Genomic DNA, 23,005 nt, shown 5'->3' on the forward strand with positions numbered 1-23,005 from the left:
GGTGGTAGTGTGGAGTAAACATCTTTTTCAGCATATTCCTTCAGCAAAACAAGATAGAGGGTGCTATGTAGCAGCAGGTAAAATATGTGCACAGGTGCCTCTAAGGGCTCTGGCACATGGGGAGATTAGTCGCCCGCAACGAATCACCATTGTCGCAGGCAACTAATCTCCCCGAAATGCCATCCCACCGGAGAGAATGTAAATCGCCGGTGGGATGGCATATGTGGCGCCACGATTTCCCCAAAATCATGGAAGTTGCCTTGAGAGGAAACTTCTGCGATTTCAGGGAAATCGCGGCGCCATGTATGCCATCCCACCGGCGATTTACATTTTCACCAATGGGATGGCATTTCGGGGATATTTGTCACGGGTGAATAATCTCCCCGTGTGCCAGAGCCCTAAGCCATTGTACAACAACCCCTCTTCATTGTGTATCTTTGTACACTGATTGAATTCAAGGCATGATAGGAGGAAGCAACCCACTGCATTACCCTGTCAGTCTCATGGAATGAAAAAAAAATATTTTCACCTTATAATATAGTTTTTTTAATGAACTACCTGAAAGGCACCAATTAGAAAAGGTAATGCAGCCTTACTTTGGATTTTCAGCACAGGAGCAGTAAAGAAGCAAGCTGCAAAAGTGTGACATATAGAGAGGATAGTAGGTCTCTTTAAAATGATTGCCACATTTAATGAAACAGTACACTCCCTACAAATGATAACCCTATTTGGCCTAAATTTAGGAAGTTTATACAGGAACAACTACCCTAAAAATTATTTTGTAGTTGTTTGTAGTCATGGTGCACTTTTGCAGATAAGCTTATGGGTAACAGTGAGAGATACAACTATGCACATATAAGCATAAAAAGATACTTGTGATTTTGAATGTACCTTTGCGATGACAAGGATTTCTGTTTGTAAAATGAAACATGTCATTTTCCCCTTTTACTTTAACAGGACATCATAAGTGGCAGAGAAAAACTTGGTTTTAACCACATCCAGTTCTTCTGTTAACAGCATTATACGTGTAAATGATTTGGCAAAGCACATATGGAGTACAGAACCAGGTTAGCTGTATGCACACAAATATATCGCACTGACATTCTGCATACTTGTGTGCTTTACTGAAACTACATAGACAAGGGCTTAACAAATGACCTTATTATCATAGTCTGTGTTGTCATTATTGCCCTATTGCAAAACTCACCCACTATCATTTCTTTACATCAATAGCACAAGGTTTATCTAAACAAATGCATTCCATCTTTTTGCATATTGAAATATACTCTAGTTTGTCTAAACCCCAGAACAGAGTTGCTTAACAATCAGATAACAAAGTATCATTAGCTAATGTCATCCTAAGGCAGAAGCTTTTTATCATCTGTGGCTTCCATGTAGCACAAAAATTTAGCAAAGAACACCAAATATAAATATTTTTAAAAAATCATTTAAAGGTCACAAGAATAGTTCACCTTTGGCCTCAGTGTTGGGTATCTCTGCAGATGATATAATACTAGGCTTAATAACAAGAAGACGTTATTATTCAGTAAAAGGTTGGCTTAACTCTAAAGTTCCCACAAATCGGAGGAGCACACGATGCTCACATAAAAAGTGCTTATATATGCTAATTTCTTTTCCATTGCATATTTTTTAAAAAAAATCACATTGAAAAATTATCGAAATATAAGAATAAAAAGAAAAAATATGATTTTTTAACTGTGATAACCCTTTGGGTGCAAAGGAGAGTGCAATATAGCACCTCTGGCTTGTAAACAAAATCCAGCCCTGCTCTATGTTCTCAATACTGAGAAAAGATTAATGAAATAGATTGACACAAAAGTTATTTTTTCTGTTGTATTCTTGCAGCTTTGAACTTTGAAACTCGTTTTGTGCTTTCTTCAGGTACATCTGTTATCTGTTCCTCAGCCTTTTTCTCTTGGATTGTTGGCAAAGCTGGATGGGCAATGCTTGTGACTGGCACAGAGGAAAATAAAAGTTCTTTTTCTATTACAGTACCAGAAAAGGCCTAAAAACAAAGAAAAATTGTTATTGTTAATCTTCCCTCACATTTAACTAACCTGTAAATCAATACATAGTCCAGTCTCCATATTATTTCAGTAGTTTAAATCCTGTGCTCTCCATTCCTATGATAGTATAATGAACTTTTAAACAACCTATAGAGAAGGTTGTGAGAAGCCAATCAGAATTGTAACTTTCGAGAAAAATAAGCTCTAGTTCTTTTCAGGTTAATATAGCCACTGGATCCCACTGACAAGATTGGGATCCATTGGTACGGTTCAAAGGGTGCAGTGCAGCAAGTTCTCAAAAACTAGAAAAGTTGCCAGGGGACGTTAAAGGAGGAGTACACCTTTAAATGAATCATTAGTAACTTGTAGATTGGCACATTTTCAGCAACTTAGTCTATAAAAAGAGAATAAATAAGATGATTTGCCTTTTTAATTTGCCTCTTATTTTCTTCAAGACTATATCCTATTCTGCTACTGATCTCCAATTATTGTTTTCATACTGCTGCCTAGTTGCCAGGATAACTAGATTCAAAGTTATCAGATAGGATTAGAAAAAAATAAATCTAAGGTGAACTACCCCTTTAAAGGATATTTCATTTTACCACTCTCATTCTATGTCTGAGGAGTCAGGACAGTTGGACCTGGCAGTGTAGCAAGATGCAGTATGGCAAAATTTTGTCAGGAACATATACTAGGAAAAACACATGGGTGAGGTCTCAAAGTAATTTTATGCAGTAAAGATATAGGCTTCTTATAATGGACTATAAAAACTAGCCGCAGTCAGTTTCAAATGCAATATGCTGCTTTGACCTATACTTTGTTTAGAATGGTTGTAGAATGGCCAATGGCTAATCACTATAACGGCTATACTATACAAAACACCACAAAAATACAATGCAGAGCTGGATTATGGACTCTAATGACTGCTATGGAACCTTACCAGCCCTTGGTGCCCAATTTATAATAGGACAGAAGCACTATCGAGTATAGGTTTACAACTTGCTACTGCAGTACTGTGTGTGTGAGAAGCAAGGCAAAAATATATCTGCCTAAGAGAGAGGGTGGCAGTGTGTGGCTCCAAATCACTGCTCACTTCAAATTACATTTATTCTTAATCCCCATGTGATTTCAAGCTGCCTCTTCTTCAACAAATAAAACTTAATAGCAGAGGTAGATTTTTATCCAAATTTGTAATATACATTACCTCTAAAGGACCATTAACTGGAGACAGTTTCTTCTGGACACGGTCCTCTTCTTCATGAAAGCTGTCACTGTGGTCACTAAATGCATTCTCCTCAAAGCTAACATTTCTTAAGTAAGTCCTTCTTTCATCAAACTCTGGTGCACTGCTCTCACTAGTATCGCTGCAAACGCTGTTCTCTCTGCTACGAGACTTCATAATGGATTTTCGGGGGATATATTCACCATTTACAACATCAACAAACACTCTAAAAGGAAAAATTTAAATTCATTAAAAAAAAAAAAAAAAAAAGCACAAATTGGTTACAGGGCATTAGATTTTATTATATGGTATGTCACATTATTGACAAATAGCTATAAAGCACATCAGTAAATGTGATGTTAATAGTTTTGTAACATCTAAAATAGCCTGCAAGGTGTAATATGCGTTCTCATTGACAGCTGTTACAATACTGCTGTACTCCTATCATGCAATAAGAGCTGTAGATCAGCATCACTTATAGGGCTACTAGTTGTCCTAAATGATTATATGAAGGTGAAACATTTATAAAGTAACAATGTTTGACAGTATAGATAGAACTTGCCTCTGTCTGTTTAAATACACAGATTTATCCAATATTATACATTTGAATGTTAACAAATGCAAAAGGAAGATAATAAACTGGTGCACCTAGATCACCTACCTATATACATCTGCCGGTGTTTTTATAGTGGGCAGCTCTGGAACTGATTGGCCATTCCCATTACTGTTTTTTCTTTTCCTTTTGGCTTCCTCTTTTCTTTCGCTAAATTTTAAAGTAGTGTTTTTTCCAGTGTTTATTCTTACCTAGCAATAAAAAAAACATATAAATCACAAGGTCTCAAACCTTCCCTTGTACATATTCACAAAATAATGCTGATTGGACAAAAGTCGTGCCCGCGCGACGTGTGTGCGTGCTCCCGCTACGGATGCGCCAGTTACCTATTACCTGCAAGGGATGCGCCGGTTACGTATTACCTTTTATTATTATGTCGAACAAGCAGTGGATCTGATGGAGCTTCGAGCTTCTAATTGCTGGGGCAAGTCACGGAGAGTAAAGCTAAGGGGGGAACATTAATAAAAGCAACGTCCTGAGAATGAATCCAAGTCAGAATCTCTGCAAAAGATCAAATGCGCCGGTGGGACAGGTAATCAGCTGAGTATATACTTTCTGTGAGAAACCTTTGCTTAGAGTCAGATAAATCTATCAGTCACCATTTGCATTTCTTACTTGCTTGCATCTCCACATTATCGCTAGTCAGCATAAATAGTAACAAATTTACAGCATACATTAGGTGGGCAAGCCACAAAGAGATTGGTGTTGGTGAAGGCCTCATTAAGCCACAGATGATATCCTCATCTGATAGATCTGCATGTGGTTCCCTTGTGACTAAATCGGGACCTAACACACAGGACTGCTCTCTGTGACCAGCTTTAATGTACCTGACAAGCAGACACAAAGCTGGAAGGATCCATCAGAGCAAGGGACATTACCCATCATGCAAAGGGAAGGGCACAGAGGAATTAATCTGCAGCTGCCAACATTATATATTTATGTAGAATTCACATGGGGTCACGCTGAGTGTCCTTTTATTAAATAATTTGATTATTGAAACTTAGCAGTAGCGGCTGCATTTCCCACCCTAGGCTTATACTCGAGTCAATACATTTTTACAGTTTTCTTAGGTAAAATTAGGTACCTCGGCTTATATTCGGGTCGGCTTATACTCGAGTATATACGGTACATGTTTGTTTTAAGGAGTAAAAGACCATCAGATAATAAGATCCAATGTTCAAGAATAACATTAAATGCTGACTATATGTTAAAGAAAACACCAAAAGAGGCAATCTGTACAAAAGTTTTGTAATTCATTCAAGCTTTGGTATCGTGACTTTCCTTGGCCCAGGTTGGAGCTGCAGAGTGCCATGGAGTCCTATGGGAGGCTTCCAAAAACATGCACTGAAGGTTCAAAGTCAAAATTTCATAACTTTCGGATAGTACCACAATATTTTCGTATCGTAACGTTCATAACATTTCTGCATATCAAAAATGATCGTTATGTATACAAATTTTTACAAATCGTACAATAGAAATTCGTACATTGATAAATGAGCCCCTAAGTGTGCAAGTCAGACTTAGGGGGAGATTTACTAATCCACGAACAGTCCGAAGGCATCCGAATGCATTTTTTTCGTAATGATCTGTATTTTTGCAACTTTATTCGTCGCCGCCACGAAAAAATCGGATTGGTTTTTCCGCTGTTTACAATTGCTCAATACAAAAAAATCGCGACGGTGACTAAATAGTTGTGCAAAATACGATAAAGTCACGGCGGCGATGAAAAAGTCGCAACAAATACGATAAAGTTGTGACGGCGAAATTTTCGTTTCCAATCCGAAGTACATGCATATGATCCGTCTCAAAAATGTGTGTATGCGCGCAATGCATATTGAGCCCTTTAACCGGTGCAACTGGCTGAAACTTTGGGTACCATAAATACCTAAAGATTTTCACTTTGATGTTAAGGGGGCCTTTCCTGAAAGGAATTCTTAGTTTAGCTAGGAAAACTAAATATTTTTTCCAGAAAAAATAAGCTTTCTAAATCTGCTTGAAGTTTTCTGTGATTCCAATTTCTGAAACAAGATACAGAAATCTAAATATCTACTTTTGATAGCATATAAAAATATATAATACATTTTTTAGCTGAATTAAAATACAACTCCTTAGGAAAGCCCCATATCTAACATGCACACTAATACCACATGGATAGTATGGTATGCTACCATATTTTATCCAACCCGTTCTTGGACACAAAGATCAAACATACATTTACACAACAGGAATCTTTTGTTCAGCTGGATACCCAACATGCAAAGCATTAGAAAACTATGAGAAATGCAGATACCCTAAATAAAAATATTGTAGGCAAAATGTGTAAAGAGTAATGAATAAAGTAATGAATAAAAAAAAAAATTTGAATAATATCTCCAAAAAAATTCATAAAACCAAGCAAAAGCAATAAAAAAAAAAAAAAATAACCTCACAATTAGATTGCTGATCAAATCTATAGCAGTCTTACTGTACAATACACAATTTTTCGGATAAAAGTACTTATATAGTATGATCAGCAAAAACAAAAAAAAGCCAATTGCTAAGTTACATGAAAGAGATTTACCAAAATGGTATACTCAAAAAATGTCAAATTCTTTTCAAAACAAACTGAACAAATTCAAAGTTTTTTTCACCTTTAGCTTTGTAAAGCATTCCTCATGGTGAGAGCAGTAATATAAAAGAATTCTCTGCTAGTTGAGGTAGTGTTGGCATATTCAGAGATATATGTATACTTTTGTTCCTTATAATCAAGGAAACGGTATTGTAAAATTCAAGAGTCAAATATTTCCCATGAAGAATCTTATGTGTAAGCAACTCATTTAAGTACGGCCATATACCAAACATCATCACACAAAAAGAGTACCTGTTTATGAAACCTGTCCGTGCCATTTTCATGCATCTACATGAAATATGTTCCATCTGAGCTAGACTGATGTGTGTAAGAATCTGACAACAAATTACAGAGCTTGGTCCAAAATCTTGCAACTAATTGTAATGAAATGTACAATGTAAATTTAAAGTGTGCTCCCTCAGAGTTCACATGACCAGAAATAATACAGCTCTAACTAGTAGTGTGGAAGCAAAAGACAGAACTCTATCCATTGACTGATGTGACCTAGCATGTATGTGTGCCTTGGCTTGTTTGTGTGCACTGTGAATGCTGTGATCCCAGGAGGCGGCCCTTAATTTTAAAATGGCAATTTTCTATTTAGGATTAGCCAATAGCACATACTACAGGTATCGGACCCCTTATCCGGAAACCCGTTATCCAGAAAGCTCCGAATTACTGAATGCCCGTCTCCCATAGACTCCATTTTAATCAAATAATTCAGAATTTTAAAACTGATTTCCTTTTTCTATGTATAAATAAAACAGAACCTTGTAATTGATTCCAACTAAGATATAATTAATCCTTATTGGATGCAAAACAATCCTATTGGGTTTAATTAATGTTTTATTGATTTTTTAGTAGACGTTAGGTATTGAGATCCAAATTACGGAAATACCCCTTATCCGGAATACCCTTGGTCCCGAGCATTCTGGATAATGGGTCCTATACCTGTACTAAAGAAGTACAGTCATGGCCAAAATTGTTGGCACCCCAGAAATTTTTCCAGAAAATCAAGTATTTCTCACAGAAAAGTATTGCAGTACAAGTCTTGCTATACAAGTCTTGCTATACACATGTTCATTCCCTTTGTGTGTATTGGAACAGAACAAAAAAGGGAGGAAAAAAAGCAAATTGGACATAATGTCACACAAACCTCCAAAAATGCGCTTGACAAAATTATTGGCACCCTTTCAAAATTGTGGATTAATATGATTGTTTCAAACATGTGATGCTCCTTTAAACTCACCTGGTGCAAGTAACAGGTGTGGGCAATATAAAAATCACACCTGAAAGCAGATAAAAAGGAGAGAAGTTCACTTAGTCTTTGCATTGTGTGTCTGTGTGTGCCACACTAAGCATGGACAACAGAAAGAGGAGAAGAGAACTGTCTGAGGACTTGAGAACCAAAATTGTGGAAAAATATCAACAATCTCAAGGTTACAAGTCCATCTCCAGAGATCTAGATTTGCCTTTGTCTACAGTGCGCAACATTATCAAGAAGTTTGCAACCCATGGCACAGTAGCTAATCTTCCTGGGCGTGGATAGAAGAGAAAAATGGATAAAAGGTTGCAATGCAGGATAGTCCGGATGGTGGATAAGCAGCCCCAAACAAGTTCCAAAGAAATTCAAGCTGTCCTGCAGGCTCAGGGAGCACCAGTGTCAGCCCGAACTATCCATCGACATTTAAATGAAATGAAACGCTATGGCAGGAGACCCAGGTGGACCCCACTGCTGACACAGAGACATAATAAAGAAAGACAACCGTTTGCCAAAATGTACTTGAGTAAGCCCCAATCCTTCTGGGAAAACATCTTGTGGACAGATGAAACCAAGATTTTGGTAAAGCACATCATTCTACTGTTTACGAAAACGGAATGAGGCCTACAAAGAAAAGAACACAGTACCTACAGTGAAATATGGTGGAGGTTCAATGATGTTTTGGGGTTGTTTTGCTGCCTCTGGCACTGGGTGCCTTGAATGTGTGCAAGGCATCATGAAATCTGAGGATTACCAAAGGATTTTGGGTCGCACTGTAGAGCCCAGTGTCAGAATGCTGGGTTTGCGTCTGAGATCTTGGGTTTTTCAGCAGGACAATGACCCAAACATACGTCAAAAAGCACACAGAAATGGATGGCAACAACAGCGCTGGAGAGTTCTGAAGGGGCCAGCAATGAGTCTAGATCTAAATCCCATTGAACATCTGTGGAGAGATCTTAAAATTGCTGTTGGGAAAAGGCGCCCTTCCAATAAGAGAGACCTGGAGCAGTTTGCAGCAAGAGTGGTCCAAAATTCCCGGTGAGAGGTATAAGAAGCTTATTGATGGTTATAGGAAGTGACTGATTTCAGTTATTTTTTCCAAAGGGTGTGCAACCAAATATTAAGTTAAGGGTGCCAATAATTTTGTCTGGCCCGTTTTTGGAGTTTTGTGTGACATTATGTCCAAATTGCTGTTTTTACTCCCTTTTTTGTTCTGTTCCAATACACACAAAGGGAATAAACATGTGTATAGCAAAACATGTGTATAGCAAAACATGTGTATAGCAAAACATGTGTTACTTACTCTTCTGTGAGAAATACTTGATTTTCTGTAAAAATTTCTGGGGTGCCAACAATTTTGGCCATGACAGTATATTTTTATGAAAATGGCTTATTTAGATGAAGCAGGTTTTACATGTGAGCTTGTTCATGCAATATATTTTTATAGAGCCCTACATTGTTTGGGAGTATAGTTTTCCTTTCAAATGCATAACTACCCTACCGCATTATACCTTACAGTTATACTTATACTTACTCTTTTTGGTTCAACTGTGTGCAGAAAATGTATGGTTGCCACAGAGTTTTTAATGAAGCCGGAGTCATCTTCACCATCACTCTGGTGTGAAACTGAAACACTGATACCACTGGTGTTCACTGCCGACTCTGATTTTGTATTTAGATAATTTCCCTGAGTTGGAGATTCTCTCACTTCTTGGGACACATTAAGATCAGTTTTTCGATTCTCTTTGTCTTCTTCAGAAAATCCTAGATCTATTCCATTTTGTATCTCATCAATACTGCAATAAATAAGAGCATACAGAACATATAAAAATATATATACCTGTAGGGATCCCCAAAATTGGCCCCCAGGAGGATTCCCGTTTAGACAGGCACTAGAGGGTGGCCTCATGGGATTTGGACACCTAAAGGTGGTCCTAGTTGTTTTTGTGTGAAAAAGGGAGTTTCCCTGTAGTTCAGGCAGTGGCCACTGGGTGTGTTAGAATATAAAAAGGGAAGATTTTCTGGTTCAGCAGGTTTTCTGCCTGGGACCTCCTTTGGTAGAGGGGTGAATAACAGGCCTGTGTTTAGAAAGCAGTGTGGGAAGTGAGAGATCACTCTAGGAGTGATAGATGGGTTATTTAGTAAGGGCCGACATCTCCCCGACAGGAGCCAGTGCGATTAAGATCCCCCAGCACTACATCGCTGGAGTCAGGGGGTAGGGTATAGTTGTCAGTATGAGGGGATTCCTAATCCAGTGGGTGCTCAGGCATGAGTACCGGGGTGAGGTCTCAAAAGGGGTGTCCGCTTGGCGGGAGTACCGGGGAGAGCCCTACAGAGGGTCTTCCGGCGCGAGTACCGGAGGGAACCCCAAAAAAAGGATCACCTGGTGGGAGTACCATGGGTAGCCCCAGGGAAAGAGGTTTTCCAAAGAGAAGTGTGTACCCTGACTGCAAGTGTGCTTCTGGATAACCTGGCTGTCTGTTCTGTCTACAATAAATAAGTTCTACTGGTTAAGCATCATACCAGTGTCCTGGTCTCTTCATACAAGGAGGATCATCGCTGCTTGGTAAGCGGCTACCCCAAAGGGAAGGGGCAAGGTAACGGGAGTAGCAGCACTGTCACAAAAGTGGGCTACATACCTTTGTGTCTTGAGAAAGGTCCCTTACTTACTATATTATATATTTATATATATATATATATATATATATATATATATATGCGCTTTTTCCACTTCCTTGGTGATCTGGCTTTCATTATGTTGGCATAATAAAGCTTTATACAAGCTTTTTGAATACTGTTCAGTAATATACTTTAGTTTGGCACCAAAGGTGATATCTTAATCAACCTATAAATTATATTAAATGGCTCACACATACAAATGGGAAAAAACAAATACAGCTTACTTATTAAGCTCTCCACGTAACTCTTCTTCCCGTTCAAGCTCTTCCAATCTTGCCCACAGTTCCTCATTGTCTAAAAACGTGGTTTTAGGTTTTGTTCCCATTTCATGTTCTGCAACCTCCTCTTCAAAACAGTCAGGTACCTTTGGTTTTGAATGAGGCTTGTGTGCAATGCGGTGGCTTCCTGTTAAGAAACTCCTAATGTTACTAAATCAAAAGTTTCATCCACAAATTGAAAAAAATCTGAAATGCCTCATTCTGAGATTTAGAGTATAATTTTAAAAACATCCTACTTAAAGCTTGGTGTCCATTTATGCAGTTGATTACTGGTCATATTTTCCACCAAACAACATACCTGGAGCAAAACATGACATTAAAGGAGAAGGAAAGGCTAAGTCACTGGGGGTACCAAAATGTCTGACTTCCCCCTCTTCCTTACTTCAAAGGGAGCGCTCACTCTCCAGTCTTGTTCCCTCTGAACTCCCCTCTGCCCTGATCAGGTCTTGCTCCCTCTGCCACTCCCACCTTTCATCACCGGTCTCCCTCCCTCTGTTCCTCCTACCCTCTGTTCCTCTCAAGTCTTGCTCTGCCTGCTGATTCCAACCTGCATGCAAAAAAACCACCAGTGCATAGGGACTACAGAGATAGGTAAAACTGAATGTTAAAAAAACAAGGGGAAGGAAAAGGAGGAGACTTAAGTGTGTCTCTGCAATAAAATAGAGCAAACACAGAGTTCCTTGAAGACACTGTCCATAGAAACACTGCAGAATGTTATGGATAATACACCCCTTACTATAATTTAAAGAGATATTGGAAGTCACCTCTGACTCACATGACCTGTATAAAAGCACTTGGCATGCGACCTCGTGCTTTTATATGGTCATGTGACTCCTCGGTGACTATATATATATAAATATTATATTTGTATATCTATAGTAATTAAAATATATATTGTAAATAAATATTTGCAATGCCATATTTAAAACGGACAGCACAAATAAAAATGTTGAATTATATTTGCACATCGAATACACCAATCTTGCCAAGCTTTCTAAACAAACACATGTAGGTCATATCTTAACACTGGGCAAATCATTCTGTGCAGCACAAAGTTTATAAATGAGCCCCACTGGTTCGTATTTTAACAGTGCTACTTTTCTTTGTGATTATGCAACTCGTTTATTTCTATTGCCATCCAAAATCTTTATTCTCATTACAAGTATCCTGCTCTAGTAATAAAAGATGCAACAGAGAATCTTTCTTCAGCTTTGCTATGAATTTTAATCCCTCTTAAAACAATTGGCCTTGATAGCAAAGAGCAAGAGATCAATGCAGCAAAACAACTAGATGACATTAAAGCAGTCAATGTAATGCAAATTTCACAGAGCGGTAGGGAAAAAAAAGAAGTGTTTATATCTACATATATATGCACTCATATACAATACAAATGCAGGCACATATAAACATACATAAAGAAGGTGGAGGAAGGTAGTCTGCGGTTTATATAGTATTTCGGATGTTACAGAGACCAAGCCCACTGCAAAGTGATGAATCAAAATCCCATGCCCATGTAGCACCAAACAAGGTATAATTAATAAATTCATGAACTTCCAATGGATATTTCTTACTGATTCATGCATTTAGCCAGAGCAGATCATAAACATTCTACCACACTGAGTCCTTGCCCCAGCAGAACTTATAGTCAAAGGTCCCTTCTACACAAGTAAAAACACAACAGCTTATATTTAGCCGTGAACACATTAATATTAAGTTATATTTAATTAACCTTTCGGTACCTTTTTTGTTCCTAAGAGAAAACCAAAGAACTCAGAAAAAAAAAGACACAAAAAGACACAGAAAGAACATGAAACCAGCAAGAGCAAATGAGCAATGCTATATACCTTTAGTAAATGCTGTATCCTTATTTGCTTCTTCTTGAATGTCAAATAAATCCCCATGTTCCTGTGAAGAAGAATGGCAAGGTCAATTTCCCATCATACCAAACATATTCATAATGCCAATTCTATAAAAAAAAAAAAAAAACCACTCAATTACGTGTATATACCATGGTAAAACAGCTTTAAACCTTCTTTTGCCAAGGACTTACGTCACTCATGCTTTGCAGATCTTTCGTAAAGACGGCTTTAGATTCAAAGTTCTTTGCAACTGCTTGCAGATCTTCTATTGTTTTCCTAACATCTGGGGGGAAAAAATTCTGCTCAGCTTGGTGTCAAGTTAGTCATACAGTATAAGGAATTATTCCAGTAAGTAATTTTACACTAGGGGCCATAATTATACAACTCTTTAAGGCTCACAGGAGGGGCCCAAACCACCATGTTTTCAGTGAAGAACCTGGGGTAAAAGTATTCAGCATAAAATGGATTATGAATATTGGGTAGGATCCTACATTTTTATCCACCACACAATTCTACAATATTTCTGAATGTGTAGAACAACTGAAAGGACTGCCTGACAGGCTACCACCACTAACTGGAAGTGTGAGTTGCAGCATAAATTCACAAAATCTCTGTGATCTTACTTTGCATGTAAAAATGTCACAACAGCAAATCAGATCTTCTTTGCAATATAAATACAGTCTGTCTTATTCAGGTAAACATCAACCTGACATCCAGATAAAGGAAAGAGTTAATTAGACGAGCAGCTGAGATACAATAGCTTGCATGTCATTCTTCTTTTCAACAGTGAAAAGCATATAATACAAATAAAAATAAATCCAATACAAAACAGGAGCCATTTCGAGTACTTCCAGATGAAACCTACATTTTAATTTTACAGTTCTGTTTAACAGTTAATGTATTGCAAATAGCCCAAACCTATTATATAAGTTCAGCATTTGAAAGAGAAATTGCCAGTGAAACACCCACCAAGGAATTATTTGCATCATATAATTTCAATACATCTTAACACCAAACAACAGAGTATAAAGCACACTACCAAGCACCCCTTGAATGTAGGTCTGTTTTACTATAATGCACTGAAAAATGCCGCCTTCTCCCAAGGCACATCATAATGTTTACTATTTAAAATAAATTTCAATTGTGTATTTGCAGGTTTGTGCAAGTAACAAAAACACAATTCAATAATATTTTTAGTAATCTTAACACAGTATTTCTTCAGAAAGATCAGATCTTTTCTTTGCTTTTCTAACTTGTAGATGACCATTTACATCTAATCGCTGTTTGGTTGCTATTGGCAACATCACTGGTAAACTTGGCTTACACACTATAATAAATACCGTATATACTCGAGTATAAGCCGAGTTTTTAAGCACTGAAAATGTGCTGAAAAAGTAACCCTCGGCTTATACTCGAGTATATGGACTGACCCTCCCTGCCTCCCTCCGTACGTCCATGCATACCTGGCGACTCTGGCTCAGTCTTTAGATCGATCTGCCGTTGTACATACATTTTGCCTCTCAGGGTAACCAACATGTTAACGCTTCGAGCGCACCTGGCGACTCTGGCTCAGTCTTTTGATCGATCTGCATTTGTACTTACATTTTGCCTCTCAGGGTAACCAGAATGCTTTGTGTAATGTCAGCGCTTCGAGCGCACTCACGCGCACTGCCCCTGCTAAGTTGTGCATACATTTTGCCAGTGTAATGTCGCTCACACACACCCCCCTCCAGGGACAGATGTTGTACTCGCATACTGACGTCTGGCCACGAGTGCGCTTGAATCGCTGACATTACACAGGCAAAATGTATGCACAACTGCAGATCGATCTGAAGACTGAGCCAGAGTTGCCAGGTGCGCTCGAAGCGCTAACATGTTGGTTACCCTGAGAGGCAAATTGTAAGTACAACTGCCCTGAGTACAACTGCAGATCGATCTAAAGACTGAGCCAGAGTCGCCAGGTATGCTCGAAGCGCTAACATTACACAAAGCATGTTGGTTACCCTGCACCTATTCAGGTCCATTGTGTGTGCAGGTTGAACACAAAGCAATTCTAGTAAACATGACTTTACCTAGGCTTAGCAGGGATGATGTGGCCCACTCTGAGGTAACAAAGCCATATAAATAAGGGGTAAAGCCCTTGGATCAACATGAGAGCACAATGAATAGGGCACAGGGAACTTGTTGTTTAATTAGGAAATCCACAGTTATCTCTTGCACAAAGCAGTAAAAACAAAAAATCTAAATAAAAATTACTTATTTACCTTTCTGATCTATCAGATCAATTATGGGAGTTGGAAAAGCCTGGGCAAACCCCCAGTAATATGAACCCCTCCTTACATGGAAACCTGACACACAGGTGGCAAGTGGTCTGTTTACAATGACCTTGTATCTCTGCTTAACCCTTCCACTGCCACAGATCTTAGAATCTTAATAAAGGAAAGTGCCACACAGAGTGTACATGCTAGCAGCTCAAGCATCTCCAGCCTGGGCATTGGAGCCACTTCTTTATTCCCCTTACCCTAGGCCACCAGCAAAAGAGAAAATGCCTGACCTCCTGGCCCACTATCTCCCCATGTGATCCAGACAAGCCAGGTATGCATGCACGGGAGGGAGGGTGCGCGCAACGAGCGCGTTACATCTTGCACAAAGAGCCAGAGTAAGTAAGTGGTACAATAACTTGTTATTTACAAAACTTTAATTTGTACTAAGTCCAGCATCAAGAATTATTTTGCCCTTGTAACTACTATTGTAGTACTGTGGTGGGACTTGTACACTGGGGTCCAAGTACTTGATAATTAGTATGGCAGCTTCCTTAGCCTTCCCAAACTTGCTTTTGTTTGCTGCTGTAGCATTTTTCTTTCCCTAAAATTATCTATTATTTATTTATCTGTTATTTATTTGATTATTAAAACTTAGCAGTAGCGGCTGCATTTCCCACCCTAGGCTTATACTCGAGTCAATAAGTTTTTCCAGTTTTCTTAGGTAAAATTAGGTACCTCGGCTTATATTCGGATCAGCTTATACTCGAGTATATACGGTATGCCCCAAAGAGTCACTTAACAAGGCAGTACTGTTCCAAAGATGCAGAAACTTCTGTGGCATGAAGTCACAGGGCTAAAGGAATGTTAGACAAACATACAAACTGACCATCGTGTAAATTAAAAGACACATGTTGTACTGTTCTTTATGTCAGGTGTTGAATAAAGCAATGTAGTGGAAGAATGTACAGTGGGGGCTGAAAAACACAGAACCCTGCCTCTCTCCCCCCTACTAATGCTCTTTGAAGAAGATGCCTGATCACAACATGGTGGTCAACAGTGTTCACTGGTGAAACAACTAGTTAGGATTATGGTAGATAATAAATGGTATTCTGGCACTGCATACAACTCACTGTGCTCACTTTATTGTGCCATTATCCAGAATGCTTGGGATTTTCCGGATAAGGGTTCTTTCGATAATTCGGATCTCCTACCTTAAGTCTATTAAAAAAATCATTTAAACATTAAATAAACCAAATAGGATTGTTTTGGCTCCAATAAGGATTATTATAACTTAGTTGGGATCAATTACAAGTTACTGTTTTATTATTACAGAGAAAAAGGAAATCCTTTTCAAAAATGCACAAAAGTGGATCAGGGAGATATCCCTACTTTACCAGAAGAGACGATTTTGGGGCCCTGACCTATAAAATCTACAGGCTTTTCCCCCCTGCTTGCTGCCCACAATCTCAGACAAGTCTTTGAGCAATATATGAGCATATGGATGTCACTCTGCTGACTGTAAAAAAACAATTTATTTAATCCAATATATGTCAAAAAAATGGTTAACTAGCAATGCATAATCTCCTAAAAATCCATTCCCAGCACCGAGATGTTTGGCAGAATAAGAATATATAGTAGAATAATTTAACATTTCCATTTATTACAGAAGTTTTGGGTCAGAGAAAATCTTCAGAATCAACATAGAAAATGCCAGTACATTAGATGAGAGCTATGTAAAAATGACCCTGCAGTCATCTCTCTCAAATAAACCTCTCCCTCATTGTTTCTATTTAAAACAGACACAGCTGTTGCAACTTTAGCAGTGAATGGGTTACAAAGGAATAGGGGGGAGAGAGAGATGGCATTAACAAAATGAAAATTACGGTGTAAACAGTTCATAAAATCTCACAGCCCTGATGTCGCTCTAGATCATTAAATTTCTGCAACAATTAGACCTTTTCTCACGGCAGCAAATTGGACCGGTTGCCATGGCAAATCTGAGCCCTTAAGTCATATATCTTTGATTGCAGAAAGGTCAGACTCAGACAGCCTAATAACTCAAGAAGCTGTTTGACAGATTTCAGCGGTGCATGGTCACATAACAGCATAAAACTATGTCGGCAGTTGTTAAAAGCAGAGGGTCAGGGAAAAGGTTAAGGTTATGGAATGTTTTTGCTTCAGTAAACTCAGTCAGATAATGTGTCTAACCAGCTTTAGATCTAAAGAACATTATTTTAGGTAGGAGGTCAAATCAATAACTTTTTTCCAAGACTACTGGAAAATATTAAACATGGAACGCGGAGAAGCGAGGTATGGTATTGAGAACTTAGCCTGCTTTTAAAATTCTAGGGAACTGATCTGATATGTCAGCCGAATCCTTGAGTTGACAATGTCTTTAAAATTCATTGCTCATGGATAGTGCCTCATGAAAGAAGAATAACACTAAATCACTGGTCTGGTGATTTTCGGCATACTTTATGTTTCGGTATACTTAAATTAAAGGTTACATAGAACAATCAATGTGCAGGGCACAGTCACAGTGAAAAGGCATCTGAAATGCAGCTATACAGTATAAATGTGTCAGACTTTCCCCTGGCTTAGGAATACACCTCAAGTGCATTAGAAAATTTAAAGAAAACATTTGGTTGCTATGGGTAACTGCACCACTATAGTTTATCCTTAAAGGAGAAGGAAAGCCTAAGTCACTTGGGGGTGCCAAAATGTTAGGCACCCCCAAGTGACTTTAATCACTTACCTTGTACCCGGGGCTGGTGCCCCTGTTAAGAGAACCGCACCAGCCCGGGGTAGCTGTGAGTGCTTCCTTCTTCCGGGTTGGCGCACTTGCGCATGCGCATTAGAGTGAAAAGTCGAGCTTTAACAACAAAGTCAGCTTTTCACTCTAATGCTCATGCGCTCGCAACAGGTACCACCGGGCTGGTGCAGTTTTCTCCTAACAGGGGCACCAGCCCGGGGTACAAGGTAAGCGATTAAAGTCACTTGGGGGTGCCTAACATTTTGGCACCCCCAAGTGACTTAACCTTTCCTTCTCCTTTAAATTAGTACCCTAATCTGTGAAGCACAATTATAACCCCACACAATACCATGTATGACTGGAGTTGGAGTAAACAGGCATGCAAGTGCAATGGCTTAAAGGAATACCGTCATGAATCGTTTTTCAAAATGCATCATTTAATGGAGCTTCTCCAGTAGAATCCTGCATTGAAATCAAATTTTCAAAAACACAAACAGATGTTTTCATATTTAATTTAAAAATTTCACATGGGGCTAGCCATATTCTTCATTTCCCAAGGTGCCACAGCCATGTGACCTATCCTCTGTTCACTTTACTGCTGAGCTGCAAGTTAGAGTGATATCACCTCCCTCCCAGTAGCCGATCAGCAGAACAATGGAAAGGTAGCAAGATAGCAGCTCCCAGTAGATATCAGAATAGCACTCAATAGTAAGAAATCAAAGTCTGGGTTGGGACTCCTCCAGTTACATGGGAGCAGGAGAAACAATGGGTTACTTAAAAGCAGTTCTAATGTGCAGCGCTGGCTCCATCTGAAAGCTCAGACTCAGACACAATTCACTGCAATGGCTGCCTACACACCAATATTACAACTAAAAAGAATACATTTTTTTGGTTCAAGAATACAATTTTAAATGGTAAATTACTTGCTATGTTAACAGTGTAATTTAGAAATAAAAAGTATACCATAGAAATCATGACAGTATAAGGCTAAGTGGTACATTCAAATCTGCTTTTTACATTCCTGTTTATGGTCTCTTAATAATTTATCCTGTTTGTCACTTAAATAAAATCAACTTTACTCAAATACTCACTTTGTCTCTAAATTGACTAGATATAATCTTTTAAAAAGAATAATCTTTCCAGAGACTGAAAACAAGCAACAATTGTTACATATGCAAAATTGTGTTTCTTTTTAGAAATGTCTCGAAATCAATAAAATTACAGGCACCAGCAATCTACATTCTTTAACAGACCCACCCCCACCCCACTTAAATCTTTAAAAAATGTCAATACATAAATGAAGGCTATACAAGTAGAAACCTTGGGCCCTTAAAAACCATGATTATATTAGAAATGCAATTTTTCACAGTAAATGGCTATTTGGCATTACACCAGTCTTTAATCTCTACCCCACAAGAAGGGCCTGCAGTTATACACAACACATTACTGCCAGCAAAGGTTAAATACTACCAATAGCTTAATGCAATGTATGTAGATATTTTGTAGTGCTTATGCACTGTAGGATGGTATATGAACCACTGTTTGTTTATACCCTTTACTAGTTGACACAAAATGTTCTGAAATTCACCTTGAATGACTAAATTAATTTATATATTGAGAGACCCTGAGACTGTAAATCTTCATCACCATTTTTTTTTTCTAAAGGCAGAGATATGGACCACAGAGTGTTACATAATAAAGGTATAGGACCTGTTATCCATTATGCTTATAACTGTGGTTTTTCCGGCTAAGGTGTCTTTCCGTAATTTGGATCTTCATACCTTAAATATACTAAAAAAATTAAAAAATGAAACATTAAATAAACCCAATAAGGATTAATTATATCTTAGCCTGGATCAAGTACAATGTACCGTTTTATTTAGAACAAGAAAATATGTTTTAAATAAAATGAAGTCTTTGAGAGATGACTGCCGTAATTTGGAGCTTTCTGGATAACGTGGGTTTCTAGATAACAGATCTCATACCTATACATCACACCCCTCAGACACAAAATCATATAATACACAGAGACAGATTTATTAAAGTATAGCAGTTCAATGTTTTCCCATTCAGCAAAGCAGTCAAACGCATTCTGACAAGACTCACACAGATACCTTCTTTGATTACTGACAATTTTTTTTCAAACTTTTGCGATTGTCAGAAAAATGTCTAAGAATTCTTAGAACTGACAAATTTAAGCAAATAGATACCTGTTTTTTAATTGATTTAAGAATCACCACTTACGCATGGGTCCGCCATTTTACCAAACATTAAAACTTAAATAAGTTTAAATTATATAAATAAATATATAAGTAATAAATATATGTATAATCAGTCTAATGCAATGCTTACAGGGGAACAGGGATAACAACAATAAAGCAAGTGGGAACTTATCCATACAACCTGGCTTCGGCCTCAGCATTTACAAGCTGTATATATATACAAGGTGTTTATGATCATGCACAGAAAGGATTTTACACTTTTACAAAGCCAAAAAGTTGTATAGAAATCAATAGCAGGTTTAATATATAGCTTTGAGTGTTGTAGAGGAATAAATAATTTGTAAGGCTATCATGCACAGACATACTTTCTGCATCTGTATTGTGTTATATATCTTACTGTACAAAAACTGTTCAGCCTTTGCAAAAGGCATTTTACAGAAAACTAAGCAAAAATACTTTTAGGTGACTTTTTAATGAGTAAAAGGATCCAAGCTCCCATCAATAGCATACTTACAATGAACTATGGCAAATCTTTGAAAAAGATTAAAATTTATCTGCTGATTTCAATGATTCCTTTTTATGTATTAAGAGTGACATAATGATATATTTGTCCTAGTAGAAGTATACAGTTTTTTTTCCTTAGGTATATTAACTTGACAGAATGCGACTTTTTGTTGATTTTCATGCATGTCTTATATATCAATCAATGGAGGACATGCTTGTGATCCCTTATTACAATAATCCTGGTAATTTGCTCTATCGTGATTTTTTTTTTTTTCATTCTTGCTACTCTCTAGATGATTTCTTTTCTTATGCTAAATAGTTGAGAACATTTTTTGCCAGGATATTTATGCTGCCGCGCTGCCTGTTATTTCTATTTATGGAGAATAAACTCAAAGTCTTTAAAGAACTTTAATGGCTTAATATGTTCAATGGATCTTTAGAAAGTTTTGGAAGGCAGTGCAGTAAAACAGAAAGGATGCAATTATGGCCTTTTTATCGTGAGACAAAAATGACTGTGCCATGGCTTTAACAAATGTCTTCCAGACAGACCTGTGAATACCAGGGAATTTGATGTGGAAGACAAAGGAAGTTACTACATGCTTTAAAAGTTGATTCTGATATCATGCCAGAAGAAAATGTAGACCATTTATACTACAAATAACTAAATGTAGATCATGCATAGTCAGACCTCAAAGATACATGCGATAAATCAGTCATTCTAGTAGAGCAGTGATTTGGCTCAAGTAGTCTATACTTCATTAAATGCTAGGCACAAATAAAACAACATTTTTATAAATCTAAATGTATCTGGTTTTCACAAAAGTACAGCAAGGTACTGAGGAACAACAGCATGCAAAATACTGAATACAAAGGAGGTTACTTGAACATGCTTTAAATGTTAGATCTCTGAGAAGCATGAACTGATCATATGACTGCTTTAAAACATAACTATCAAGCAGATTTTAAAAGCCCAGTGGTTGTGGGGCACATCAGTGCACTGTGTGACTTAACTGTTTGCCCTAGGGCCAACTATTGGATAAGACCGATTTGTCCACCCACATGCGGCCCAGATAATCTTGTTTGGCGACTTTGTCAAATGAGCAGATCTAGATGTATATGGCCAGTTTTACTCTAACAATGAGTTCTTCATTACTACAGGTATGGGACCTGTTATCCAGTATGCTTTGAACATGGGGCTTTCTGGATAAGGGATTTACTAATCTTGTTTTGTTACATGAGTTGCCGCAATCTCCTTATTTAAAAAATCTGTGAGATATTTTTGTTTCTTTTGCTTCTAATACCTAATGAAATATCTTTACCTTATAGTCCAGTAAAAATAACTTCAAACAGTGGCAAAAATTCCTGTAAAATTTGTAGTTAATCTTTATAGAATGAGTTTTTGGCATTTTTTTTACTTGATAGCTTTAAAATGAACTTTTTCATATGCTTGATACATTTTATTTTTTAGCCACCAGGATGGTAATTTCTTTTTTATTTGTTTCTTTACCTAAAATTTCACAACAATCCTGTGATATTATTGATTATAGTTAACCAATTTTGATATAAAAAGCTCCTATAATTCATTAGCCTTAGTTTAGTAATATTACTATCCTTGTTCTTTTTATTAAATATTTTGTATAGTCATGTTTTTCCTATATCCTTCATCCCTCCCTATCCTTCCTCTGAAACTAGCAGAGATTAAAAGAAGTTCATGCAAATATATATCTCCTGCGTTCTTAACCAGAAGCAAAAAGAATCTAGAAGCAAAATTGAGCACAGAGAAACCATGCTATATTGCTTACTCTGAAATAAAACACACTAATACTTTAAAATACATACGTTTTTTCCTGTGGGCAATAAGGCCAACAGCTTGTTTAGCTGAGCACTTAGCAAACCAGCTGTCCCCAAGCAAAACGGTAACTTCGTTAGTTTTGACAAGTTTCCCTGGCATAAAGGCGAGTGGGCCAAAAGGTACCTATGAAAACAATAAAACATGTTAAATGAAATGAACATACAACTGAATAACCAATTACAAATTTGATATAAACATCAAATACTATACACAAAATTTAAAGGGGAATGCTTCCCAAAATAACTTTTTTAGCAATTTTAAGCAACTTTGCAATATACATCAATTAAAAAATATGCAGCCTTTTCATGATTTTTACTTACTACTGTGAGACTGAAAAAAAAAAAAATATAACAGTAGTCAACTGTCCTCAGTCTGCATCCTCCAAATCCCCCAATTTCCTGCACACGTCAATAAGGAAAGAAATATCACACTGCAATGTACTGTGGGTTATGTATTTCCTGCATACTGTAGAGAAATTGTTACAACTTAAATGTTTTAGTCCCTTCTCTCCTGCCAGGAACAGATCACAGTGATAGGTATATTAGGGGTTTCTGTGTTGTGTGGGGCTCGTTAAATTTTGTTTGGAAGCCGAAGCTCCCATTTAAAGGGGCGGTTCACCTTTAAGTTAGTGCATAGTATGTTATAGAATGTCCTATTCCCAGCAACTTTGGAAATGGATTTTATTTTAGATTTTTTATCATTTTTGAATTGTTTATTTTCATCTTCTTGTCCCCCAGATATAAAATGGGGGACACTGACCACTGCAGCCAAAAATTGCTTTGTGAGATTACAGTTTCATTAAAAGTAGGTAAAAGTACTTATCTCTGATAAGTCCCTTTTCTATTCATATTTTATTCAACCAACTGC

The 23,005-nt window shown here is 37.5% G+C and overlaps 1 protein-coding gene across 1 annotated transcript in view; it reads right to left on the reverse strand.

The window, feature by feature from the left end:
• Nucleotides 1-1,280: 1,280 nt before the first annotated feature.
• Nucleotides 1,281-23,005, reverse strand: part of uri1 (URI1 prefoldin-like chaperone) — a 45,405-nt gene continuing 23,680 nt past the window's right edge. The window contains exons 4-11 of the mRNA XM_004913549.4: nucleotides 22,126-22,261; nucleotides 12,736-12,827; nucleotides 12,530-12,590; nucleotides 10,632-10,812; nucleotides 9,263-9,524; nucleotides 3,911-4,053; nucleotides 3,232-3,475; nucleotides 1,281-2,026 (exon numbers count right to left, since the gene is read on the reverse strand). Of these exons, the coding sequence (XP_004913606.2) occupies nucleotides 1,841-2,026; nucleotides 3,232-3,475; nucleotides 3,911-4,053; nucleotides 9,263-9,524; nucleotides 10,632-10,812; nucleotides 12,530-12,590; nucleotides 12,736-12,827; nucleotides 22,126-22,261 (1,305 nt within the window). The 3' untranslated portion in view covers nucleotides 1,281-1,840. The remainder of the gene's footprint in view (nucleotides 2,027-3,231; nucleotides 3,476-3,910; nucleotides 4,054-9,262; nucleotides 9,525-10,631; nucleotides 10,813-12,529; nucleotides 12,591-12,735; nucleotides 12,828-22,125; nucleotides 22,262-23,005) is intronic.

The sequence above is a fragment of the Xenopus tropicalis genome, chromosome 4, assembly GCF_000004195.4.
Source record: "Xenopus tropicalis strain Nigerian chromosome 4, UCB_Xtro_10.0, whole genome shotgun sequence".
NCBI lineage: Eukaryota > Metazoa > Chordata > Amphibia > Anura > Pipidae > Xenopus > Xenopus tropicalis.